The sequence below is a fragment of the Hippocampus zosterae genome, chromosome 21 (genome assembly GCF_025434085.1).
Source record: "Hippocampus zosterae strain Florida chromosome 21, ASM2543408v3, whole genome shotgun sequence".
NCBI classification, from domain to species: Eukaryota; Metazoa; Chordata; class Actinopteri; order Syngnathiformes; family Syngnathidae; genus Hippocampus; species Hippocampus zosterae.
In genome coordinates, this window is record NC_067471.1 from 8,124,033 (window position 1) to 8,144,505 (window position 20,473).

The 20,473-nt window shown below is 47.7% G+C and overlaps 1 protein-coding gene and 1 long non-coding RNA gene across 4 annotated transcripts in view; one reads left to right on the forward strand and one right to left on the reverse strand.

The window, feature by feature from the left end:
* dock4b (dedicator of cytokinesis 4b) overlaps positions 1–10,953 on the forward strand; it is a 38,752-nt gene extending 27,799 nt beyond the window's left edge. For 2 of the 3 annotated variants that reach the window (XM_052055261.1, XM_052055264.1), the window contains 20 exons: positions 140–235; positions 336–396; positions 474–567; positions 690–838; positions 1,202–1,288; positions 1,381–1,485; positions 1,875–2,016; positions 2,270–2,436; positions 2,605–2,691; positions 3,620–3,796; positions 4,979–5,062; positions 5,206–5,325; positions 5,480–5,601; positions 5,939–6,059; positions 6,171–6,252; positions 6,969–7,078; positions 7,199–7,271; positions 7,689–7,805; positions 8,053–8,114; positions 9,076–10,953. In XM_052055261.1, the coding sequence (XP_051911221.1) occupies positions 140–235; positions 336–396; positions 474–567; positions 690–838; positions 1,202–1,288; positions 1,381–1,485; positions 1,875–2,016; positions 2,270–2,436; positions 2,605–2,691; positions 3,620–3,796; positions 4,979–5,062; positions 5,206–5,325; positions 5,480–5,601; positions 5,939–6,059; positions 6,171–6,252; positions 6,969–7,078; positions 7,199–7,271; positions 7,689–7,805; positions 8,053–8,114; positions 9,076–9,507 (2,488 nt within the window). In that variant the 3' untranslated portion in view covers positions 9,508–10,953. The remainder of the gene's footprint in view (positions 1–139; positions 236–335; positions 397–473; positions 568–689; positions 839–1,201; positions 1,289–1,380; positions 1,486–1,874; positions 2,017–2,269; positions 2,437–2,604; positions 2,692–3,619; positions 3,797–4,978; positions 5,063–5,205; positions 5,326–5,479; positions 5,602–5,938; positions 6,060–6,170; positions 6,253–6,968; positions 7,079–7,198; positions 7,272–7,688; positions 7,806–8,052; positions 8,115–9,075) is intronic. The other variant, XM_052055262.1, reaches the window with a different exon arrangement.
* The window catches only part of LOC127593704 (uncharacterized), a 191,533-nt gene that overhangs the window by 87,295 nt on the left and 83,765 nt on the right, over positions 1–20,473 (reverse strand). The window lies entirely within an intron of this gene.

Below are 20,473 nucleotides of genomic sequence, written 5' to 3' on the forward strand. Positions count from 1 at the left end.
TGTTCTTTTGTTCTCTCCGTGTCGTCCTTTGTGGTCTGAGAAAGAAAAAAAAAAGAAAAAAAAAAAGGGGGACTCCTTGATTTTTTTTTTTTTTTTTGGATCGGCGGCGTTTTCTGACCTCGTTTCTCTTTTCCGGCAGCCTGCTGAAGAAGATCGAGCGCGAGACGTGGCGGGAGAGCGGCATCTCGCTCATCGCCACGGTCACCCGATTAATGGAGAGGTTGCTGGACTACAGGTGGGGAGGCCTCGGTCGCTTGGGATCGTTTCCGAAGGAATTGACGATCGTTTATTGATTTGATTTTCCACTCCCACCTGCTTTGGTGCGCTTGGCACAGGGACTGCATGAAGCTGGGGGAAGTGGACGGCAAGAAAATAGGTTGCACCGTCAGTTTGCTGGTGAGTACGCGGCAAAACGCCGAAACTCGGGATTTGTGCGGGTTCAAGAACTCTCGTGCCGCGTCGCCTCTGCCCAGAACTTTTATAAAACGGAGCTCAACAAGGAGGAAATGTACATCCGGTACATCCACAAGCTGTATGACCTGCATCTCAAGGCGCAGAACTACACAGGTACACAGATCCACATCCACGAATACCCGCATAATAATGAAAAAAAAAAAAATAGTTTTAATGTTAGTTTTAGTTTTTTGGGGGATGTTTTTGGAATAACCTTGACCCCCTCACCGACGCAGAGGCCTCGTACACCCTCTTGCTGTACGACGAGCTGCTGGAATGGTCGGACCGGCCCCTGCGAGAGTTCCTCAACTACCCCATGCAGAGCGAATGGCAGCGGAAGGAGTTTTTGCACCTCACCATCGTCCAGAACTTTGACAGAGGCAAGGTGAGCGGTGGAAAGCCCCTCAGTATTAGGACTAATTCTTCAACTTGGAGTTGACCTTGATGTCCACCTTCCCCGCCGAGTACCATCGGGGCGCGGGAGCGAGAACGTCTTCAGCGCACTCCAAATAAATCCTGTTAACTTTGCTGATGGAAAGCCACGCTGCGCGTGAGCTCCATGTCAATCGCCCGCTTGCGAGGGGATTAGTCAGGAAGAGTCGTCCATTTAATTAGCGAGCTGGCTCCGTGGCCCAGAGGGGGAGAGAGCATACCTCCCCCTGCTCGCTTGTCGACCCACCAGCGCCCCCCAGTGCACGCAGTTCATCTGTGCATCAAAAAAATGAGTCAATGCGTTTGTCGTCACCAGTGTTGGGAAAACGGCATCATCCTTTGCCGAGAGCTGGCCGACCAGTACGAGTCCTACTATGACTACCGGAACCTCAGCAAGATGAGGGTGAGAAATGTCAAATGTCATTCGATTCTCCATTTTTTTGGGGGTGGGGGGGGGTAGGGCAAGTGTTCATGCATTGGTATTTGTACCACTAGATGATGGAAGCATCGCTGTATGACAAGATCATGGACCAGCAACGGCTTGAGCCAGAATTCTTCAGGGTGGGATTCTACGGAAAGAAGTTCCCCTTTTTCTTACGGGTAAATGACAAAAAAATAAAAATAAAAAATGTTCATCCGGTGTCCTGAAGTCAAAAATGTGTTTGTTGTTTGTCATTGTGTCGTAATCAATTAATTGACTGGTGTGTAACCGTTACATCTTGCGTGACCATTTTTTTTTCTTGCTGTTGTTGCGCGAGATTTGGAAAAACTGTAAAAAAAAAAAAAGACAAACTCTTCATTTATTTGTCCTCTTGAAAAGTCAGAAGCCCCAAATTCCGGTTTGCATTCCTTAGCATCCTTGACTTTGAGGCGATGCTCAATGTCCCTTGATGTGCAGTAGCGGCGTGTCTCCACCAGATGGCAAACTAACCCCACGCTGCCTTTTGCTGCCGCCGTGTACCCCTCCCCCCACCCCCTCCCCCTCTCAGAACAAGGAGTTTGTGTGCCGTGGCCACGACTACGAGAGGCTGGAGGCCTTCCAGCAGCGGATGCTCAACGAATTCCCACACGCCATCGCCATGCAGCACGTCAACCAGCCGGATCAGACCATCTACCAAGCCGACGCACAGTGTATCCTTTTCCAAACTCTCCCCTTTTGCCTTTTCGCATGCCCGCATACTTTTTGTTGACACTTTTACACGAAATGCGTAACATCCTGATCTCGTTTTCTTTCTTTCAGTAGGTCGAGATATTATAGATTGATACCATGAATTTAAGTTGCCCATCGGTGTGTCAGAAATGTTCCAGGACCGGTGTCAGTAAAGAGTCAACGGTTAGCTTTTGCGTCCGAAAGTGGTTTTCCCTTAAAAGTCGCCGCTTCCAGACTTGCAGATCTACGCCGTGACGCCGATCCCCGAGAGCCAAGATGTGCTGCAGCGCGACGGCGTGCCCGACAACATCAAGAGCTTCTACAAGTTCAATCACATCTGGAGGTTCCGATACGATCGGCCCTTCCACAAGGGCACCAAAGACAAGGAGAACGAGTTCAAGGTAATCTCCCGAGCCGGCGGATCCCCCAACCCAACCCGGCCGTGCTGATCGAAATGATCCCATTTCCCTCGATTGGTTGAAAAATTATATTTACTCCGGATCGCGCTGCGCATCCACATTTTGCCATTCGCGTGCCAATGGCGGCGATCACTGATTGTGCCGCCGCAGAGCCTGTGGGTGGAGAGGACGACCCTGACACTGGTCCAGAGTCTTCCCGGCATCTCGCGGTGGTTCGAGGTGGATAAACGAGAACTGGTGAGCTTGAACAACGACAACAGCGCTCATTCGCAAGACCCCGCCCCCCTCATCCACTTTTGGAGTTTGCAGGTTGTATTGATCCGAGCCGTTGCATTGAGCAACGGTGACGGCGTCAGTCGTGAGTTTTTGGTCTAAGGTCATTTTCGGCCTTTGTTGGGTGTCATGCTCCCCCCCCCCCCCCCCCCAAAAAAAAAAAAAATCACGTTTGCTCTCATGACAAATGATCCACTTTGCGCGAGGAACGGGAGTTTTCTTTTCCAGCCTCAGCGTCGATAGATGCTTTGTGCATATGCGCATTGAAGAGCGCGCCGGGAAATTGCGGATTACAAAAGCGGCGACGACAGCTCGGCGGCGAAATATGGCAGTGGCAAAAAAAAAAAAAAAAAAAAAAGCTCCATTCAAGAGGATTAAGGCGGCAGGGGAAGAAAAAAAAAAATACCTAAATGTGGCGTGAGTGGAAGAACCTCCCTTTTTTTTTTTTTTTTTTAAAGCCTCATCTTGAGGGTTGACCCGATACTAATTAGCACTTGCAACCATTGCACCCCCTCCTCATAGCGACACGCAATAAAGACAAAGATGATAAATGCCAAAGGTGACGCAAGGCATTTTATGCTCTCCTAGCACATTGTGTGTGCGTTTTGCGGCCCGCAAACGACTCCTCTGTTAGCCGTACCGCGCAGGCAGTCAGTCGCCTTACTCATTCCGACGACTTTAATCGCTCGGCGCGGCGGCGCATTAAAAGTAAACACCCGCTTATTGCCCAATGCTTAAAGCGCAAAATGTGCAAGAAAATGGCGGCCGGGGTTGAAAAAACACCTCTGCTTCCCGGGACGTATTAGCAATTAGCTCGTGAGCATAAGGCGCATTGAGCTCAAATTGGAAATTAGCAACGCGATCACACATTAAAGAAATATGCCACCTACAGGTGGAGGTGAGCCCACTGGAGAACGCCATCGAGGTGATCGAGAACAAGAACCTGCAGCTGCGCACGCTGATCGCGCAGTGCCAGAGCCGGCAGATGCAAAACGTCAACCCCCTCACCATGTGCCTCAACGGGGTCGTCGACGCCGCCGTCAACGGCGGCCTGGCCCGCTACCAAGAGGTAACAACCGAGGGTTTCCGGTGCGGTGGGGAGTCTGAAACCGGAGCCCGTTTGGGCGGATTGAAATCGACTTTTGCGCCGTATTCGATAACGGCGGCCTGGTAGGAACGTAGCGGTACAAAAAAGGGGGAGTGCATACGAGGTCGACGGCTGGATAGATGTGGCCGGAGGGGGAGATGAATCCGGTGAAGGAGAGCATTTGGACCGCATCATCCTGAGGGGGGAGCATTCATGGCTGGAGCTGCAGCGGCGGCGTCTTTAAACAAGGCGGGAGTGGGGGGGGGGGGGGGGAATCATCTCGAAAATATTTTTTTTTTCCATCCTCAACGTCGCGAGTGGACCTCGCTCACCGTGTCGCATAGCAACCGCCTTTTCCCCATAGAGAGCCACGCGGGCGTTTGCGCGGATGTTTCCGGCCAGGAAGTAGTTTGATAATAAGCGGTGTTTTCACCAGAGCTCCTTTTATTTTTTTTGATAAACGCCCCCCCCCCCCGGGCCCCCCCAAAAAACCTCTCTTAATTTCCCAGCGTGATTCCGATTGACAGCTGTGTAGGTCGGTTCCGCGGCAAATGAGGGCAAAATTGCGGTGATTAATATTCAGATTTATTGCTTTAATTTGAGCCCAAAAGTCCCTTTTGGGAGGCGGCGGAGGCGATGCCGTCTTGATTTATTTCACCTCCTTGCCGTTTCTCGTTCCATCTGTAATTGGACTTTTTCTCATGATTGACTGAGCCACTCGCCGGCTCACTCGGAAAGTTTTTTTTTTTTTTTTCTGTGGAAACGACGTGGATCTCGGCTGCATCTTTGAGTGACACGTCAAGCGCTTTGAGCGGGGGGGGGGTTCTTTGTTTCTTCAGATTTATTTTTAACTGGCGCTTAAAAAAAAAAATTCTGATCCATGAACTCGTTATAATTATAGAAATTTTGTGGGTAAAAAAAAAATAACATGGTGACTATCGATCTCCCTTTTGAGATCCCCTTTTTGTTTGTTTCTTTTGTCGGTTTGCTCATAAAACTTTATTTTGGAGCGTGGCGGCCCAAGTATTCGGGTAACAAGGCAAAGGAAGCACCAAAAAAAAAAACAAAAAAAACAAAAACAAAAAAAAAAACAATAACAACAACCCCAAAAAACCCCTCCTGCTGTTCCATGTTTGTTCCTAACAGATGTTTGTCTTCACGCAGGCCTTTTTTGTGAAGGACTACGTGATGAATCACCCCGAGGACGGGGAGAAGATCGGGCGCCTGAGGGAACTCATGTTTGAACAGGTTGGTAACAGTAGATCTTTATTTATTTAGGTGGCGTCCATATCCCCCCCCACCCCCACTCTCCTCTCTCCCCGCCCCCCCCTTCCACCAAACAACACAACCTGAACAAGAAATAAACATTATGGCCGCTGTTTGTCTTGCAGGCGCATATTCTGGAATACGGCCTGGCCGTGCACGAGAAGGTGGTGCCTCAGGACATGAGGCCTCTGCACAAGAAGCTGCTGGACCAGTTCCATTTGATGAAATCCAGTCTGGGCATCCAGGTTGGTGGCGCCTCCGGTTTTTTCTCAACAGATGCTTAGCGACCAGCGCAGCTCATTTGATTTGCAAGATGAAATGAAGGCCGCGTGGCTCCGACCATTTGCCTCGGAATCATTTGAAAGTGTTATGTGTGTGTGTGTGTCCCGCAAACCGCAGGAGTTTCCTCCTTACGTGCGTGCAAGCCCGGTGCACTTCACCAACGGAAGCCCGCGCACATGCCGGAACTCGGTGCCCAGCATCATCAGCCCAGATGGCAGCAGAGGCGTGGCCAGGCGAAGGTGAGCGGCGTGGAAGGCCTGGAAGGCGGCGGGTCGGCCCCGCCGAGGCTACTGTGAGGGGGGGTCGGGGGGGGGCATCCGCTTCCCTCTTGACATTGCCCTTCTCCTCTCTCTGGGTTTTGAATTTCATAATTAATAAAAAAAAAATTGGGGGGGGGGCATACTTTTTATGTTGCCGCCGTCTGAGGAATTTTCTTCTTCTCATTTCCGTCTCTATTTCCTCCCCCCACGCGGCTCTCGCTGCATCCCGGTGAGTCTGGTGAACGTGCGATTGCTCGCCTTCCCGATTCCGTCGTGGCTTTTGACCCACGTTTTGCCCATTTTCCCTCCTCTGCAGTCTCCTCAGTTACCCGGCGGTCAACCGCTACTCCTCGTCTTCGCTATCCTCTCAGGCGTCCAACGAGGTCAGCAACATCACGGGTCAGTCGGAGAGCTCGGATGAAGTCTTCAACATGCAGGTACTCCAACCCGCGCCCCCCCCCCCACCCCCCCCTGCGGGGATAGAGGAACACCGCTTGGTTGGCTCATGATGATAAAAAAGGCGCTTGTTTTCTTTGTTTTCCTTCCAGCCCAGTCCGTCTACCTCCAGCCTGAGCTCCAACCACTCCGCCTCACCCAACGTCACCAGCTCAGCGCCCTCTAGTGCCCGAGGTGAGAGTCGCATCCTGATGATTGCCTTTTTTTTATTTATTTATTTTTTTTTTTTGCTGCGTTTTGGCTCATCACCTGTTCCAGGACAGCACACTTAAAAAAATCGCTTAGTCGATTTATCTTTTGTATTTCAAAGCCGCACGGCTCTTGAATTCACCGCCAGCCCCCGCTAAAACAATTGACCTTTTGACGGCTATAGCCGTCAACGGCAGTCAGTGAATGAGTTGGAACATCGACGTCTTGCGATTCGAGGCGAGCCGCAGAGCTCACGCAACACGTAGCAGGTTAACTACGACAGGGGGGGGGGGCCGCAGGATGAAAAGTTAGGAACCGAGAACGCCGCGCGAAGTGATCTCATTCCAGTCTCTGCCGAGTATCGCAGGTCTATCGACCTGAAATAAATCATCAAAAGATTGAACGCTCGCCGACGTTAACGGGGCGCGTATACGCTCGCCTTTGCCGAGAAGCTGGCCCCCGCGGCTTGCCGTAAAAGCCCCTCGTGACTTATGGCTCGCGACTTCTTGGCGACAACAGGCCGAGGGGCTGTCGCACCATTCGTCCGCTCTGAAGGAGAGCGTGGGCTCATGTTGCGGAGGCCAGCGGGAGGCGAATCACACTCGGGTCTTGGCGTGTAACAGTCTAACGCCCCCCCCCCCCCCCCCCCCCCCCCCCGGCGTGTGTTCCCGCTCTGACTCACAACCGGCCGCCCATTGCAGGATCACCGCAGATGGCCGAGAAACACAAGCAGTCCAGAGAGAACGCCTGCCTGTCGCCGAGAGAGAGGCCCGTCAGCGCCATCTTCCCCAACCCGCTGGACCCTGCGCAGGTTGGCCGCAGTGATGCATTAAGATGGCGGAAAATATTCATATTTTTTCTATCGATATATCTCTAAGTCTCTCCTTTTGCTTGTGTCATGCCAAATGCTTTTCGGTGTGTGTGTGCGCAGAGGGCCGCTCCTCATCACATAGGTGACGCCACTTTACCTCGCAGTGACCCCAACCTCTCGGCTCCAGACAAAGGTAAAAAAAAAAAAAAAAATTATTATTATTATTTTTTTTTTTTTAAAGTTTCACAAAACCAGCCACGCGATCTCTCATTTGCACGGCGGTGCAAATGAGAAAAGTGCCTCCGCCGCGCGGTAAACGCGACACTTTTAGGTGTCGTCCGCCGCAATTAGCGCGAAAGACGAAAGTGCGTGTGATGACACGTTGGAGTTGCGGATACTCGAGCATCCTGTTGCGACGGCGGGGGTGTCGCACGAGCTGATGAAAAGAGATCGTGAAAGATTGCACGACACAGAGAATGTTCTCCTCAGCACACTCATGTTTTGCATTGCATGGTTGGTTTTTTTTGTGTTTGTGCGTTGCACCCGCCATCTTGTTGTTGTTGTTGTCGTCATGGCGATGATTGTGACGTCCTCCGTTTGCCGTCAAAAGTGCGACCCACGCCCAGTAGCTGGAGCCTGGACAGCGTCAAAGAGGGCGTGTCGTCCTTCTCTGACCCTGTTGGCAAGTTGCTTGTCCCCCCCATCCCTCCCAGGCCACCGTACTCAGGTACAGGTCTTCCATTCCATTCCATCCCATTCAGCAAATGTAAACAGATGCTTGAGTGCCCCCTGCTGCCCCCTTGTTGTAAAAGGCGACAGCAGCTGTTGCATGTCTAAAAAGCCACGGGGGGGCAGGGGGGCGTCTCGGACTCGCACGTATGGATGTTTGCATGAGTCACGCTGCATCGCGCCGGTTGGGCGCAAAACTGTTTGAATGTGTCCTCGGTTTTAATCGTCTGATTTTCACCGCGCAGGCTCTTCGGCGAAAAACATGAGGTCGCAGTCTCCCATTCTCATGTCCAGGTCGCCGCAAAAGGTTGGTTACCTCGTCTCGCCGATTGATTGCAGGATTTGAATGTAAAAAAAAAAAAAATGCTTATTGACCATGCGCTAGAAATAGCGTAGAGAGGATAAAGAAGATGTGCCCGTTATATTTTCTGCCGTGTTCAAATATCCGTCAGCTGTTACCGTGTCTTCATTTTCTGTTTTTCCCTTAGCATTAAGCTAAATAATCTTCAGGCAAAGCTATCAGTTTGTTTTGAGTGCACATAGCGCGCCCGCAACCCTTGTGAGGAGAGAAGCGGTTCGGATAATGGGCGGATGGCTGTATAATTCTCTGTTTTCGTGTTTAGTTTGACAGTAAGCTTCAACTGGGGAGTGGCATGAAACGGCTTGAAGGCTCTTTTTGAGATGAATTGTTCAATCTTTGCCAAACTCCCGCTTATGGGTAAGCAAAAAAAAAAAAAAATGCGGAATGACAGCACTTTGATGCCATTTTGTGGCATTTTTTTTAAAAAAGCACACAGGAAACACGACAAGATCAATTTTGCTGAGAAATGTTGCCGATCAAATATTTCAAAACGGTGAACCATGAATTTGCGTAACATTTCTGTAGAAACGTTAATTCCAGAAGGTTTCTTGACAGGCAGTCCTCCAAGTCGTTTAATCGATATCCTGTAAAGCTTTCGCAAGACGGAGCTGTTAATGAGGCTGAAGGCTTCTTTTTTTTTTTCTTTTTTTTTTTTTTCTTCCCCTCCTCATTCCCGCTCTGTCGTCTTTGTGTGCTCGTCACAAGCGACGGTGCCAAGCGTGTGCCGCTTTTGTCGCAGGTGACGGCTTGGAGGCAGGAGGGGGAAAAAAAAAAAAAAAAAAAGTGACAGAGCTCATGCGCTGTCAATCACAGCTCCGCGTCAATGCGCGGCGCATGGCGGCCCGACGTGGGAAGATGAAGTTAAGGTTGTGCGTTTTGTCCCCCCCCCCCCCAACCCCTTCACCAGGCCACCATGCCGCCGTTCACCCCGTCGCCCACCGAATGCCACTCCACAAGCCTGGTCTCCAACTCGCCCGTCCTCTCGGGCAGCTACAGCAGCGGCATCTCCTCGCTGAGCCGCTGCAGCGTGTCAGAGGCGTCGGGCACCGAGTTGGCCCCCGGCGAGCCCCCGGCCGCCACGCCGGGCTCGGCCCCCGACGAGCCCATCCGCCGAGAGAACAAGACGCCGCCGCCTTACAGCGTCTACGAGAGGAACAACCCCCGCGGCCGCCCCGTGCCGCTACCCCACAGCCTGTCCATCCCGCCCCAGGCGGACCCCCCTCCGGCCCTGCCCCCCAAACCTCACCAGCTGCGCACGGGCAGCATGAAGCTGGACGGAACCTCGGACCCTCGCGTGCCCAGGCCGAGGCCTCTGCCCCGCAAGGTGTCGCAGCTATAGGAGGATGGCAAAGGAAACACACTGGCATTATTTGCACTTTTCTACTACTGGGCACTCAAATTTTTTTGGGGTCGCGTTTGTTTTTCAGCTCGGAATCGCGTTCCTCCGCTCCGATAAAAGGCGGGCGTTTTTTTAGAAACGGAGCCTCGTTTTTCTATAGCTTGTGTTTACAGTTTTGATAGGCGTCATCAAAAAAAAAAAAACATCAGGATTGTTTTTTTGCCTTAAGTATTGGGAACCGAAAATCTTGCACGTATTATTATTTTTTTTTTCTTTCTGCGTCTTTTGTAACAATTGTACATTTGTACATTGTAGGGCAAAAATGGTGCTGGAGAAGGAATTAAACACGGATCAATATCGTCATATCTACGGCAGCGATGGTACGATGAAAGTGACATTTCCGAACGATTACTTTTATTTTATTTTTAAGCAGAGGTAACTTTACCATTTGAAGACCAACAACTTTTTAAGGTTAGTCGTCGAGGCAGGTCGTTTCCTTGGCAACCCGCTACCCTGTGTCGCCCTTTTTTTTTTTTTCCCCCAATCAGCTTTGCACTTTTCAATGAAGAAAGTTGGACCAAACACTTGGGCGATTATTGGCATTTTTGCATGCTTTAGAGCCTGGACTTGTCCTTGACCGTATTGCATGACCTTCAACAGGTGGGCTACATGTATTGTGCCAAAGTAGAATGCACAATGGAACTTTTTTTTTTTTAAATAGTGCCAAGACAACAAAATGAATTGCTCATCTCAACAGATCATCTGCAACGTGATTTTTGCAGACCTCCAAAATGCTCCACCCTACTGATCATACGCAACTTAATTTTTTTCCAAGCACAATTCATGACAAAACATGACAAGTACTGTAATGTCATCTCTCTTGGACAAAGTAATTGGAGCAGAAATGACATGTAAAGTCGAAACGCAGATTGTTGTTGACGACCCCGTTTAATGGCACCGCCATCGCTCGGTGACGAGTCCATTCTGATGCGTAGGCCAGAGGACATTCAGCATCGCAGTCGTGAGTTCAGTGATGCTTTTTTTTTTTTTTCCAGAATGGGTCGCGTAGGGGATTAGCTTTAGTATTGTTTGTATGTCTCATTTTCGTAGTTGTTTTATGAGTTGTGATTTTATTTTTTATTTTTATTTTAACATGAAATATTCCCATTAATCAGTTCTGGAGAACCTGTAAATTTTGTGATGAGATTAATGTAAGTAAGCCAAATATTAAAAAAAAAAAAGTATTGCAATTTATGTAAATACTGTGTTTTTAACAAAATGTAGTTATAACGATTTACAGCTTTGAATGTAATGTTGAAGCAGCAAATGATTATTATTATAAATGTGCAAACGTTTATGGGTTTTTGTGAGTGTAGAAAAAAATAAAAGGTCATGCTTTTATGACGGCTAACACATTTACAAGTTCAATAAATGGCCCACTGTAAATGTTGCTTGTTGTGTTATTAGATATTGAATTAAAAATCCATAAAAATCAGCGCCGGGCAAGCTACTTTAGAAAAAGCGAGAGAAGCCAAAACTGTCAAAAAAGAAGAAAAGCCTGCCTTCTCTGCTCCCAAGTGGCTTCTCAATGTTGCTCAATGAATTTTTTTGCCAAAAAGTTAAAATCAATTAGACAAAATCACAATTACATTGAATGCACATCATTCATAATGCTTTGTCAATTCACACCCTTAGCATGATTAAAAAAAACACGCACACAAACGTCCATGTTTGTTTGTATACAGAGACATTACCATGGCAACTCAGCATGAGGAAAAAGTGTGTAGTTTATATTTACAGTACATATACCCATATGCAGAATTACTTTTTAATTATATTTAATGAGCAACTACAATAGTAGATTTTACAATAATACAATAACGAAACGTAGCAATGAGGTAAAAAAATGGCAAGAGTTGGGCACGGCACACGATTCCCAAATCCAAAATGGCCGCCTTACGTCACTTCCTGTTCTGATAGGAAACGGATAACTCATAATACAGAGAAAATTTGTCAACTCTGCCATTGTTATTGAATAAACAAAATATATAAATGCTATAATTATTATTTTTGATTGTATTCAACTCATAAAAATTGTTACTGACACCGAAAAGTGACACCGAGCTCACTTACTACACCGCCTCGAGCACAGGTTTCCTAATTAACAAACAGCCGTCGGCTCTGCACCTGAAAGGAGGCAAAAATGGAATATTGCGGTTGAAAGCTCCATCTATCAATCATGCATTTATTTTTTAGTACAGTACCACTTTTCCTAAGCATAAGCGAACTGGATATAATTGCAGGTGACTTTCTTCCCAAGCCCCACCACCTTCGAAATGGAAGTAAGTGAAAAGCGGCTGGCTGAAAATAATAATTCACAATTCACTCGCAAGTTTTGTTCGACCGAGAGTTTTGTCTGTCTAGCCGACAAAGTGTCCTTTTTGCATTGAGTGCTTCGTCCATGTGTTGGTTTGTTGTTGTTTTTTTGCCTTGCTTGTAAACAGACAGCAACCAGCGCTCGTAGTAATTATCCACTCTCAGCTGTCATTTCACAACAATTATTCTCTGCAGTGATGGGGAGTCATTTTTCCACTTGGATCCATCGTCAAGGGACGACCGCCGTGGAGAGCACTGACAAGGGCCCAAAGAAAACGACACCAGGTAACATTTGCGGAATGAAGCATTGTTACGGGTGTCATGTAAACATTGCCTGCCTTGCACATCTGCTGTAATTGTCTACACTATTGAGCACCTTTCTCGGGGCATTTATTGCATTCGGCGTGAGGGTTGAGCCTCCATTTGGAGCATTTGCGCGTAATGATGCGGAATTATCAAAAGCCGGGCGAGGAAGACGGTGCCGGGTATTAATGCCGCGGTGCCTGGGGTGATTTTTGGTGGAACGCGCATGCGCGGAGAACCCCAAAGGTGTTTCTCTCGTTTTCCATATCAGTCCAGGGAGAATGGAAAACGTCTTTTCTGACGTTTCCACTCAGAGACTTGATCTGTTGTCTCCTCGTAGATAATTGGGGGTTGTTGGCGGAGATGATTCCCCAAGTTGAGGTTTATTTTTTTTTTCGACTGGTTTCAGTCCTCGCAGGGGCCGTCACTTCATTCCCCCAAACGGGAGAGATGACAAGTTTGTTTGCAGCGCAGAGAGGTGGCTGGGAAATTGTGTTGTGCGGATGGGAAGTCTTGCGTGACATATCCTGGATTTGGGCGCAGGAAGGTGTTAGTAGACGTGAGGAGCAATTCCGCCTTTTGTGAAACAACACTCGCTTTGATTTGTTGTGAGGCACACCGAGAAGATGTTTCCACATTCAGAAATAGTGGACACGTGCAGTGTGATTTGAGAAATAATGGAAATAAATAGCGCGGGGAGACCCATTATGAGGGGGTTTGGGTTAGGATGTTTTTCATTGTGGTTCTTGGTTCGTTTTGATTAGTTTAATTTTTTTTTTTTATATAATCTCAGAATAGTTAGCCGATTGCAAATGACGATTTGTCACATGTTATGATGCGGCGCCTTTGTTCCCCGGCAACGAGAAGAAGTCCTTGGCGGCCCAGGTGCGAACTCTTTCCAACCTTCTTCACAGACAAAAAGACTTCAATGCAAGCGAGAAATGTCGTGAGTCTCGAGTCAGACTTGCATGGAACGATCAAGCGATTTATAAAAAATAAAAAATAAAAAACAACGGCGTTTGCAAAAATAAAGATGCGTCTCTCATTGCATATCAGTTCCCAGTCGCGCGCTCTCCGCAGGTTATTCGGTTTCGTCGGAAGCTTAGCGAGAGGAGGGCGCTCGTGGCCTACGGGGGGAGGATGGCGAAGCAGTTGGGCGGGGTGTCCGTAGCGGAGCGCGTCAGGACTGCGGCCACCCCGATCCATCTGTCTTCATCAGTGAGCCGGTGGTGTGTGCTGACCGAGGCCCGCAGGAGCTCGCAAAGCGCCAGCTGCTAGCTGCCTTTTATGCCGATTCCCACCGAGTGGGACATATTTACACTAATATCAGACTGGAGAGTCTCTCAGCGCCAGTTCTCACTTATAAAAAAAAAAAAAAGCTTCAACATTACCGAAGCGTACTAGTTGATACCTTCCCGAGAGTATTGTATTGTATTGTATTGTATTGCTTGAAGCGACGCGTTTTGGTGACGGCAACGATTGGACGACAAACCTCCGCCAGGACTCCCTCCCGTCCGAGCGCAAATCAATTGCGGCCTTGAAGGGCAATGCGATTAGTGCTCACTAATGCGCTTCTTTTTTTTTTTTTTCCCACCTACGAGCTTTTTATTTGGACCGTGGATTGGAAATGCACATTAAGAAAGTAAAGCATGTATAAAGTTGGTGGGAATGTCTTTTTAAACGACCTGCATTATTTCAACTCTTTGTATTCAACGCATGTTTTGGCGATTCGATTGCCGAAGGAACAGCGAGTGCTTTCCAATGAAGCTACAAAGCTGAATTTGTGGAGCCTTAAAACACACTTTCCGATGATTGCAAACACATTAACGCACGTAATACGTCGAGAGAGCGCAAGTGCAATCGAGGAACTGCATAGCAGTCACTCTGCTTTTCAGGCAAACAAATTGTTTAGGGTTTATTCCGAACTAACTAATCTCATTTTTCATCTCACACTACCGCAAAATAATCACGCCCAAAAATGTACGTTATAAAATGACCTGAAGCGGCAGTTGTCACTTTCTGTCGGCCTAAAAAGCAGGATCACAGAGGATTAACTCGAATATATTCAAACAAAGTCTAGGTTGCAGCTGGAGTAACTTCTTATTTTGCGGTACAAAATTTCTTTTTCACTGAAGCCGAGTAAACTGTTAAAAAAAATTGCACTGCACGTCGGTGTACATGGAGAGTGTCGTCATGTACTTGCCTCCGACATCCACTTAAGTAAATGAAATGAGCCTCGGTCAGACCTGCAGCGCTCGTCTCTGATAAAGACCGCATGTCTTCGTCCATCATCTCCTTCGTCGTATGGAAAGAACGAAATGTTGGGCCGCTCTCGATCTCGATGCTTTCAACGGAGTCGGCTGCCGCGCAACAATTGCGCTCAGTGTGTGTGTGTGTGTGTGTGTGTGTGTGTGTGTGAGAGACGGTGGCGCGGTGACATTCACTGGCAAGGCATAAAAGGAAAATGTCCTGTTCGCCATCTTGGCCCGTTGTAAGGAGACATGAAGCCACGGGGGGGGGGGGGGGGGGAGCCGAGATGGAGGGACGCAGGTGTTTGTGGGTGGTGTCACGTCGCACTTGTCATGCTTGTGCGTGTGTGTGTGCAGTACATGTGTCCTGTGAGGCGGACAAAAACCTCAAAATGCTAAATCGACTAAAGTACGACAGTGGTTTCGTTTGCAGGCTTTGTAATGTAAAGGGTCAAAGGGCATCGGAGCCGTTGCCATGGCAACGGCGGATTACGGATCGCTCAATATTCGTGACCTCCGGCTCGCATGCTGCAAATGTGATGCTAATCATATATGTGAGAACAGAAAGTAGCCCAGAAACATTATTTCCCCCCCATCCCCTCTCGTGTGCATTTTAACACCCTCAAAACGCAGGCAGGCATTGATTCGTCTTCTTTTTCCCCAAATGTTTGTATTTCAATGGTTTGACTGGAATTAGATCAAATGAGCGTCGGTATCAGCATCGCTCGGTCGTTTCTTTACGCTTTGACTGGACTCAATCCGGCTTTTTACCTTCTTTGGCTCTCCTCCTTCTGTATGTTGAAATGTTGATGAAACACCATTTTACTTTCTGTTACTGCCGTTTTCATCATTCCCTTATAATCTGTCAGTTTTTTTTTTCTCACCTTCTTCACGAAGAGAAGGTCCCGGATTTGTCAGTGCACCCAAAGAGGGTGAAAATATGGCGCGAAATACAAAGCAAAGTAGAGGAAAGGGAGGACGGGGGGGGGGGGGGGGGGGGGGACGAGGTCGGCCCTTGTTTTCCAAAACGCTAACCTTTAAAATGTTAATTGCTGTACTCGGTGTCAACTCATCGGAGACGGCGCGAGCGCATAAATATAGCCGCCGTTCCATTCAGCGTTATTTATATTGCATCAGTCAGCTTCCCTCGTTGGTTTCTACCATCCAGAACATGAAAGTTTCAGTACCAAGCCTCACGTCGAAAAGGGCCGCTTCATATGACGCTGGGATGTCGTCGGGAGTCACGCTCGTCGTCCGATTCTTCCCGTGAGATCATTTGCGCCGCGGCGTGCCCCCCCCCCATGCTGCGAGCGGCGGCCCTTTCTTGTTGCTCGTCGCCTTTTCCGCGCTTTGAGTCTTGATTGCTGGCAAGAACCAAAAGAGACATCGTGCTGCGCCGCGTGCGGCTACAAAAAAAAAAAAAATTACGAAGGAAAAAAAAAAAAGAGAATATTTCCCTTCTTTAAATCACAGCCTGTTTAAAGATTGAGCAACTTTGTTGCTGAGTATTTCCAACTCCCTTCTTGCACAGAAAAGGGGGAGGGGGGGTGAACAGCATAACAGAGCCGAAATTCTGCATGAGCGAGCAGTTGAAAAGGACAGGTAAAAAAAAAAAAAAAAAAACGGTTGTGGAGGTCATGTGAGGTGAAATATTCAGCCTTTCCACACACACACAAAAAAAAACAACATCGCAGCCGAAGAGTATCCGGAGATAAACTTTTAAGTTGTAGTTTGGCTTTCAAATGTCTTTTCCGACATCAGTCCCGCTTATTTTTACACTGTAAAAAAAAAAAAACACGGTTCGAATGAAAGTCAAAACTACTTTTTCATGTCAACGATCGCATTCGTCGCGCAAAAAATAAATAAATGAATAAAAATAAAGAGGAAGCCCCGTGGCAAAAAATCGACCATGCGGAAATATCCGAATCCACGCGAATCGTACAAAGGCCTTTTCGAGAACATATTTCTCGCTGATTTATTATTTCGCCCGCTCTGGCGAGCCGCCACCCGTCGAGGCACCTCGGGGAAGCTGCGAACGGCGGGTGTTAATAAACCCGCTGGCAATTCCTGCATCGGGGTTTGCGCGTTGTCAACACTTCCTTTGCCGAGAAGGCTCTAAAAGGTTCGGGGGAAGTCGCAGGTTGACACTCGACGATGCTGTTGTTGTACTTGCTAACATCACACCGAGAGAGAGAAGATCACGTGAGCCTGTTGGCACTTACAAAAGTTGCGCAAGATGACGCATTACACCCCCCCCCCGACCCCCCAAAGGGGAGACTTGGAAAAACTCTTTTAAAAACTGGATTAAAGCCGCTGGATAACTATCTGTCTTATCCAAACAAGATTGCGCCAGTTGTTTCCTTTCTTCTCCGTTCAAATCTTTTCCAAAGAGCTCAATGAGTGCCGAGGAGCATTTATAGCATAACAGAGAGGGGGGGGGGGGGGAGTATTTTTTTTTTCTTCCCGTTCCAAAAAGAAAGCCCTCAATCTGATGCACGAACATCTGCCAGGTTTGCGGTCGAGTTGAATTGAGGATACATCTCGACTTTTAGCGTGCCAATTTGCCGGGAAGCAAACAAGTACGGACAACTCTGCGTTTCTTTTTTTTCTTTTTTTTTTGGACTTTCTGATATCCCGGCCATCCAATTATTTTCGCCGATATTCGAAATGATAACTTTGTACTTGATTGGACCCAAAGAGTTTCTGTTGTGTGGCCACCATTGGAGTCACTTTTGTTGCCAGTGGTTGACATTATTGGCTGCGTGTTGAAAAAATGTATTTTTTTTTTTTAATGGGTCTGGAAATTTAGTTAGTTCCGCTCCGGGTCAGTGAGCAAACTGCAAACATTTATCCCTCCACCCCCTCATCCCCGTTAAGTCGTTTTGAATGATCCATCTTACAAGAAATGAATCAACACAAAAATGCGCTTTGTCACCTGGGTTTCTTCGGCGGCCATGACAGGCCTGCATCTCGCCGACTTGCCGCAATGTGAGCTGCCAGTAACGCAAAGCCAACCGCGTCCAATTCAGGAACAAGAAAACAGACTTTGACAGAGATTGCGCAATCCGCTGAAAGTATCTCATTTCACGTGTCGCACTGTTTCCGCTTCGGCGTTCCTCAAATGTAAATGTAAAGTTTTTCCGCTAACGACAAGAAAGCAAAACGCAAGTCGTCCGATTCATTTTCTCCCTCTTAGGAAACATGACAGATGAAAAAGGAAGTTGGAGGGTGGAGTGGGGCGAAGGGGGAGAATTCCAGGCAGCTTTAGCTTTGAAACAGCGTGTGAGCTCGCCTAGACCAATCTCTCCTTCGCAGGCGCGCGCCGGTGCGCTGCGGGGGAGCCACGGCGGCGCTCTGTTGTGCTTTGCAGCGAAAAATGAGAGAAAATGGCAGCAAATGAAGTTGGCGGGCTGCGGAGTATTTTTCTCCGCTGCTGGCGGTAATGAACAGGCTCGGGGGGAGTGAGGGGGGGGGCGGCATTGGTCCCTGGTAGGCCCACTCTTTCTCATCTGTCAGATGCACTGACCACACGCAAAGCTGTGTAAGTGCGTGCAATTTGACAGCAAATGATTAAAATAGATGAAAAAGTCGATTCCGGTCTTGCGAGTACGCTTGTATAAACGCTTCAGTCATTTGCAACCGTTGAAATATATAAATATTAAAATAAAAAAAAAAGAAAGAAGTAGCAATTGTCCATTATATAGCTGTACTTTTTTTTCAGGCACCCAATACAGCTCGTATTCCCTATGATGGGACAGTCGCCCCTCCTAACATGGCCGCCACGTACATGCATGCATTCTTTTTAATGGGAAGCCAACATGGCTGTCACATTGACCCACTTTTTCAGCCCAATCTCGTCTACTTTCGCCTGCTCTAGTCCACGAGAACTAACAGACTTTGGCTACTTGGGTATTTCCTCTCCGTATGCTACTTTATGAACTCCCTCGCGACTTGTTTTTGTCTAAACGACAATGTATTTAGTGGCCGATGATGAATGCAGTGCTCCCCTCCCAAAATGGGGCGAAGATGAATATTTCATCAGGTGTTTGCGATTTGGACTGGGCATAATGACTTGATTCATAAATAATACTCGCTCTGTCTCTCTTTCTCCCTCTCATTGCGTTTTATTTATTTGATTGTGCCCGAGCAGAGAATCAAATATTAACAAGAAGACAAATCAAACATTGCCACGGCTTCAACTTGTAGCTTTAAGGGCGCTGGAAGAGTCGAGACGCTCCGCACACGCCCCATCCATCGGCCGCCGCCCGAGTGTGAAATTGACTCCACGCTGGCGTTCGTCGTCGTCGTAGGACTCGCCGATAAACGTGGGAAATGTGCTTATGATGAATAGTCCGAGGAGGAAGCGCTCCATCAAAATAAAAATGAGCTTTTACGTCACGCGCAAAAAAAAAAAAAAAAAAATTAATTTATTTAAAAATCTGTATAATCAATAAATTGTCCAGTGTTCAATCACCTTTCGGCCTCCGTTAATGTCGCAACATGACACGTGCACTCCTCCCTCCGTGTTGTCTGGACTCTTTTTTTTTTTTTTTTCCATGTTTAACCTTCCCCTCCCACTTTGAAGTCATTATCTCCCGTCTCTCTTTCTCTGACTCGGCGTGACGTCTTTCACTGCAATGTTTATCGCCAATGAAATATTTAGTACCCGAAGGCCCGTGTGTACGTCCTGCACATCCCCGAACAAGAGATGACAGATGCGGACATATCCACACGATTTCTCTCCCATTTCCGCATTCCAGCTTTCACACGTTCTGTAATTCCTCCCGAAATTGCAATTTCTAGTTAGCATCGCGGTCCAGAATCGCGCCGTATTAAATATGAATCATTTTTTATACGCGGCTGTCGCGGACGGTGCAAAATGTTCTGCACGATGCTCAACTCTGCAAAGGAAGGGCTTTTATGAAACGGAGCCTGTTAAAAGTTGTCATGCGGCAATTCCGTCGCCAGGTTTGATTAAAGTGACTCTCCCGATGCTCGGCCGTGCACTAAAGAGTGACGCTCGACTTTCTCCAGCGCTTTCAAACGACCGCCGCCGTCTACAAAGTGCTGTCCGCCGAGCGAGAAATAAATCGGACGACGGCAAACGATCAACCGCATGAATCAATAACAAAGACGGTAGAAAGCTTCAAAATCAAGTCTCATCCCGAGTCAAACGCCAAAGAATAAAGTTTTAAAGATGGGCGGCAGATGCGTAAGGGGCGGAGGAGCTCGGAAACATTTAAAAACAAATAATTGGCTCTTGAAAAAATTTAGCGGGAGAGGGAGTGAGTTGAGCAGCAGCATTCTGGACCAACTGGAGACGCTTGGTGGAGGATTGGCTGACACCAAAATCAAGTGCATGACAGAAATCCAGCCGAGAGGAGACAAAAGCATGAATTAAAAATGCTCTCGCCCCCCGATACAATGACGGCGATACTCCCGCGGAATTCGGATTTGAACATTTTGACTTGCAGCCTTTGCGATTTATTTATTTGAGTTTTTTTAAAAGTTGCATTCTATGACATTGCAATGTCCTTTGGAATAGTCGTAATTATTCAGCCCTCTCTACTGGAAATGTCTTTTTAACTTAAAAAAAAAAAATAATCGAGTTTTAATGCTGTATTTAGACCCAAAGTCGCTGACACCTAGCTAACACGTGCGCACGGCTACAGATGGTGCGAGTGGAGAGACGCGCGAAGGCGAAGCATTCTCGCAATCTTTCACACCTCATTTGGTGGCAGCCATTGTTGCGCCTTCAGCTTCGCTTTAAGAAGCTTAAGCATATATTCCCTCGCAAGTGTTTATTTTTAGCGCGAAGGTGGTTGGTGGGAGAAGATAGTGTGAAAAAGACAATACAAACATCGCATGCGAGTGAGACTTTTTTTTTTTTTTTTTTTTTGCCGTAGTCAGACCTTGGCTTTTCATTTTTCAGGAAAAAAGTTTCCTTCGGAAAAGTTCTACGGCCGCTACCGGCACCTCTTTGGAGCGAGCTATACGGTTGACGACTAAACAAATTCACTCGGTCATACTCGACAGTT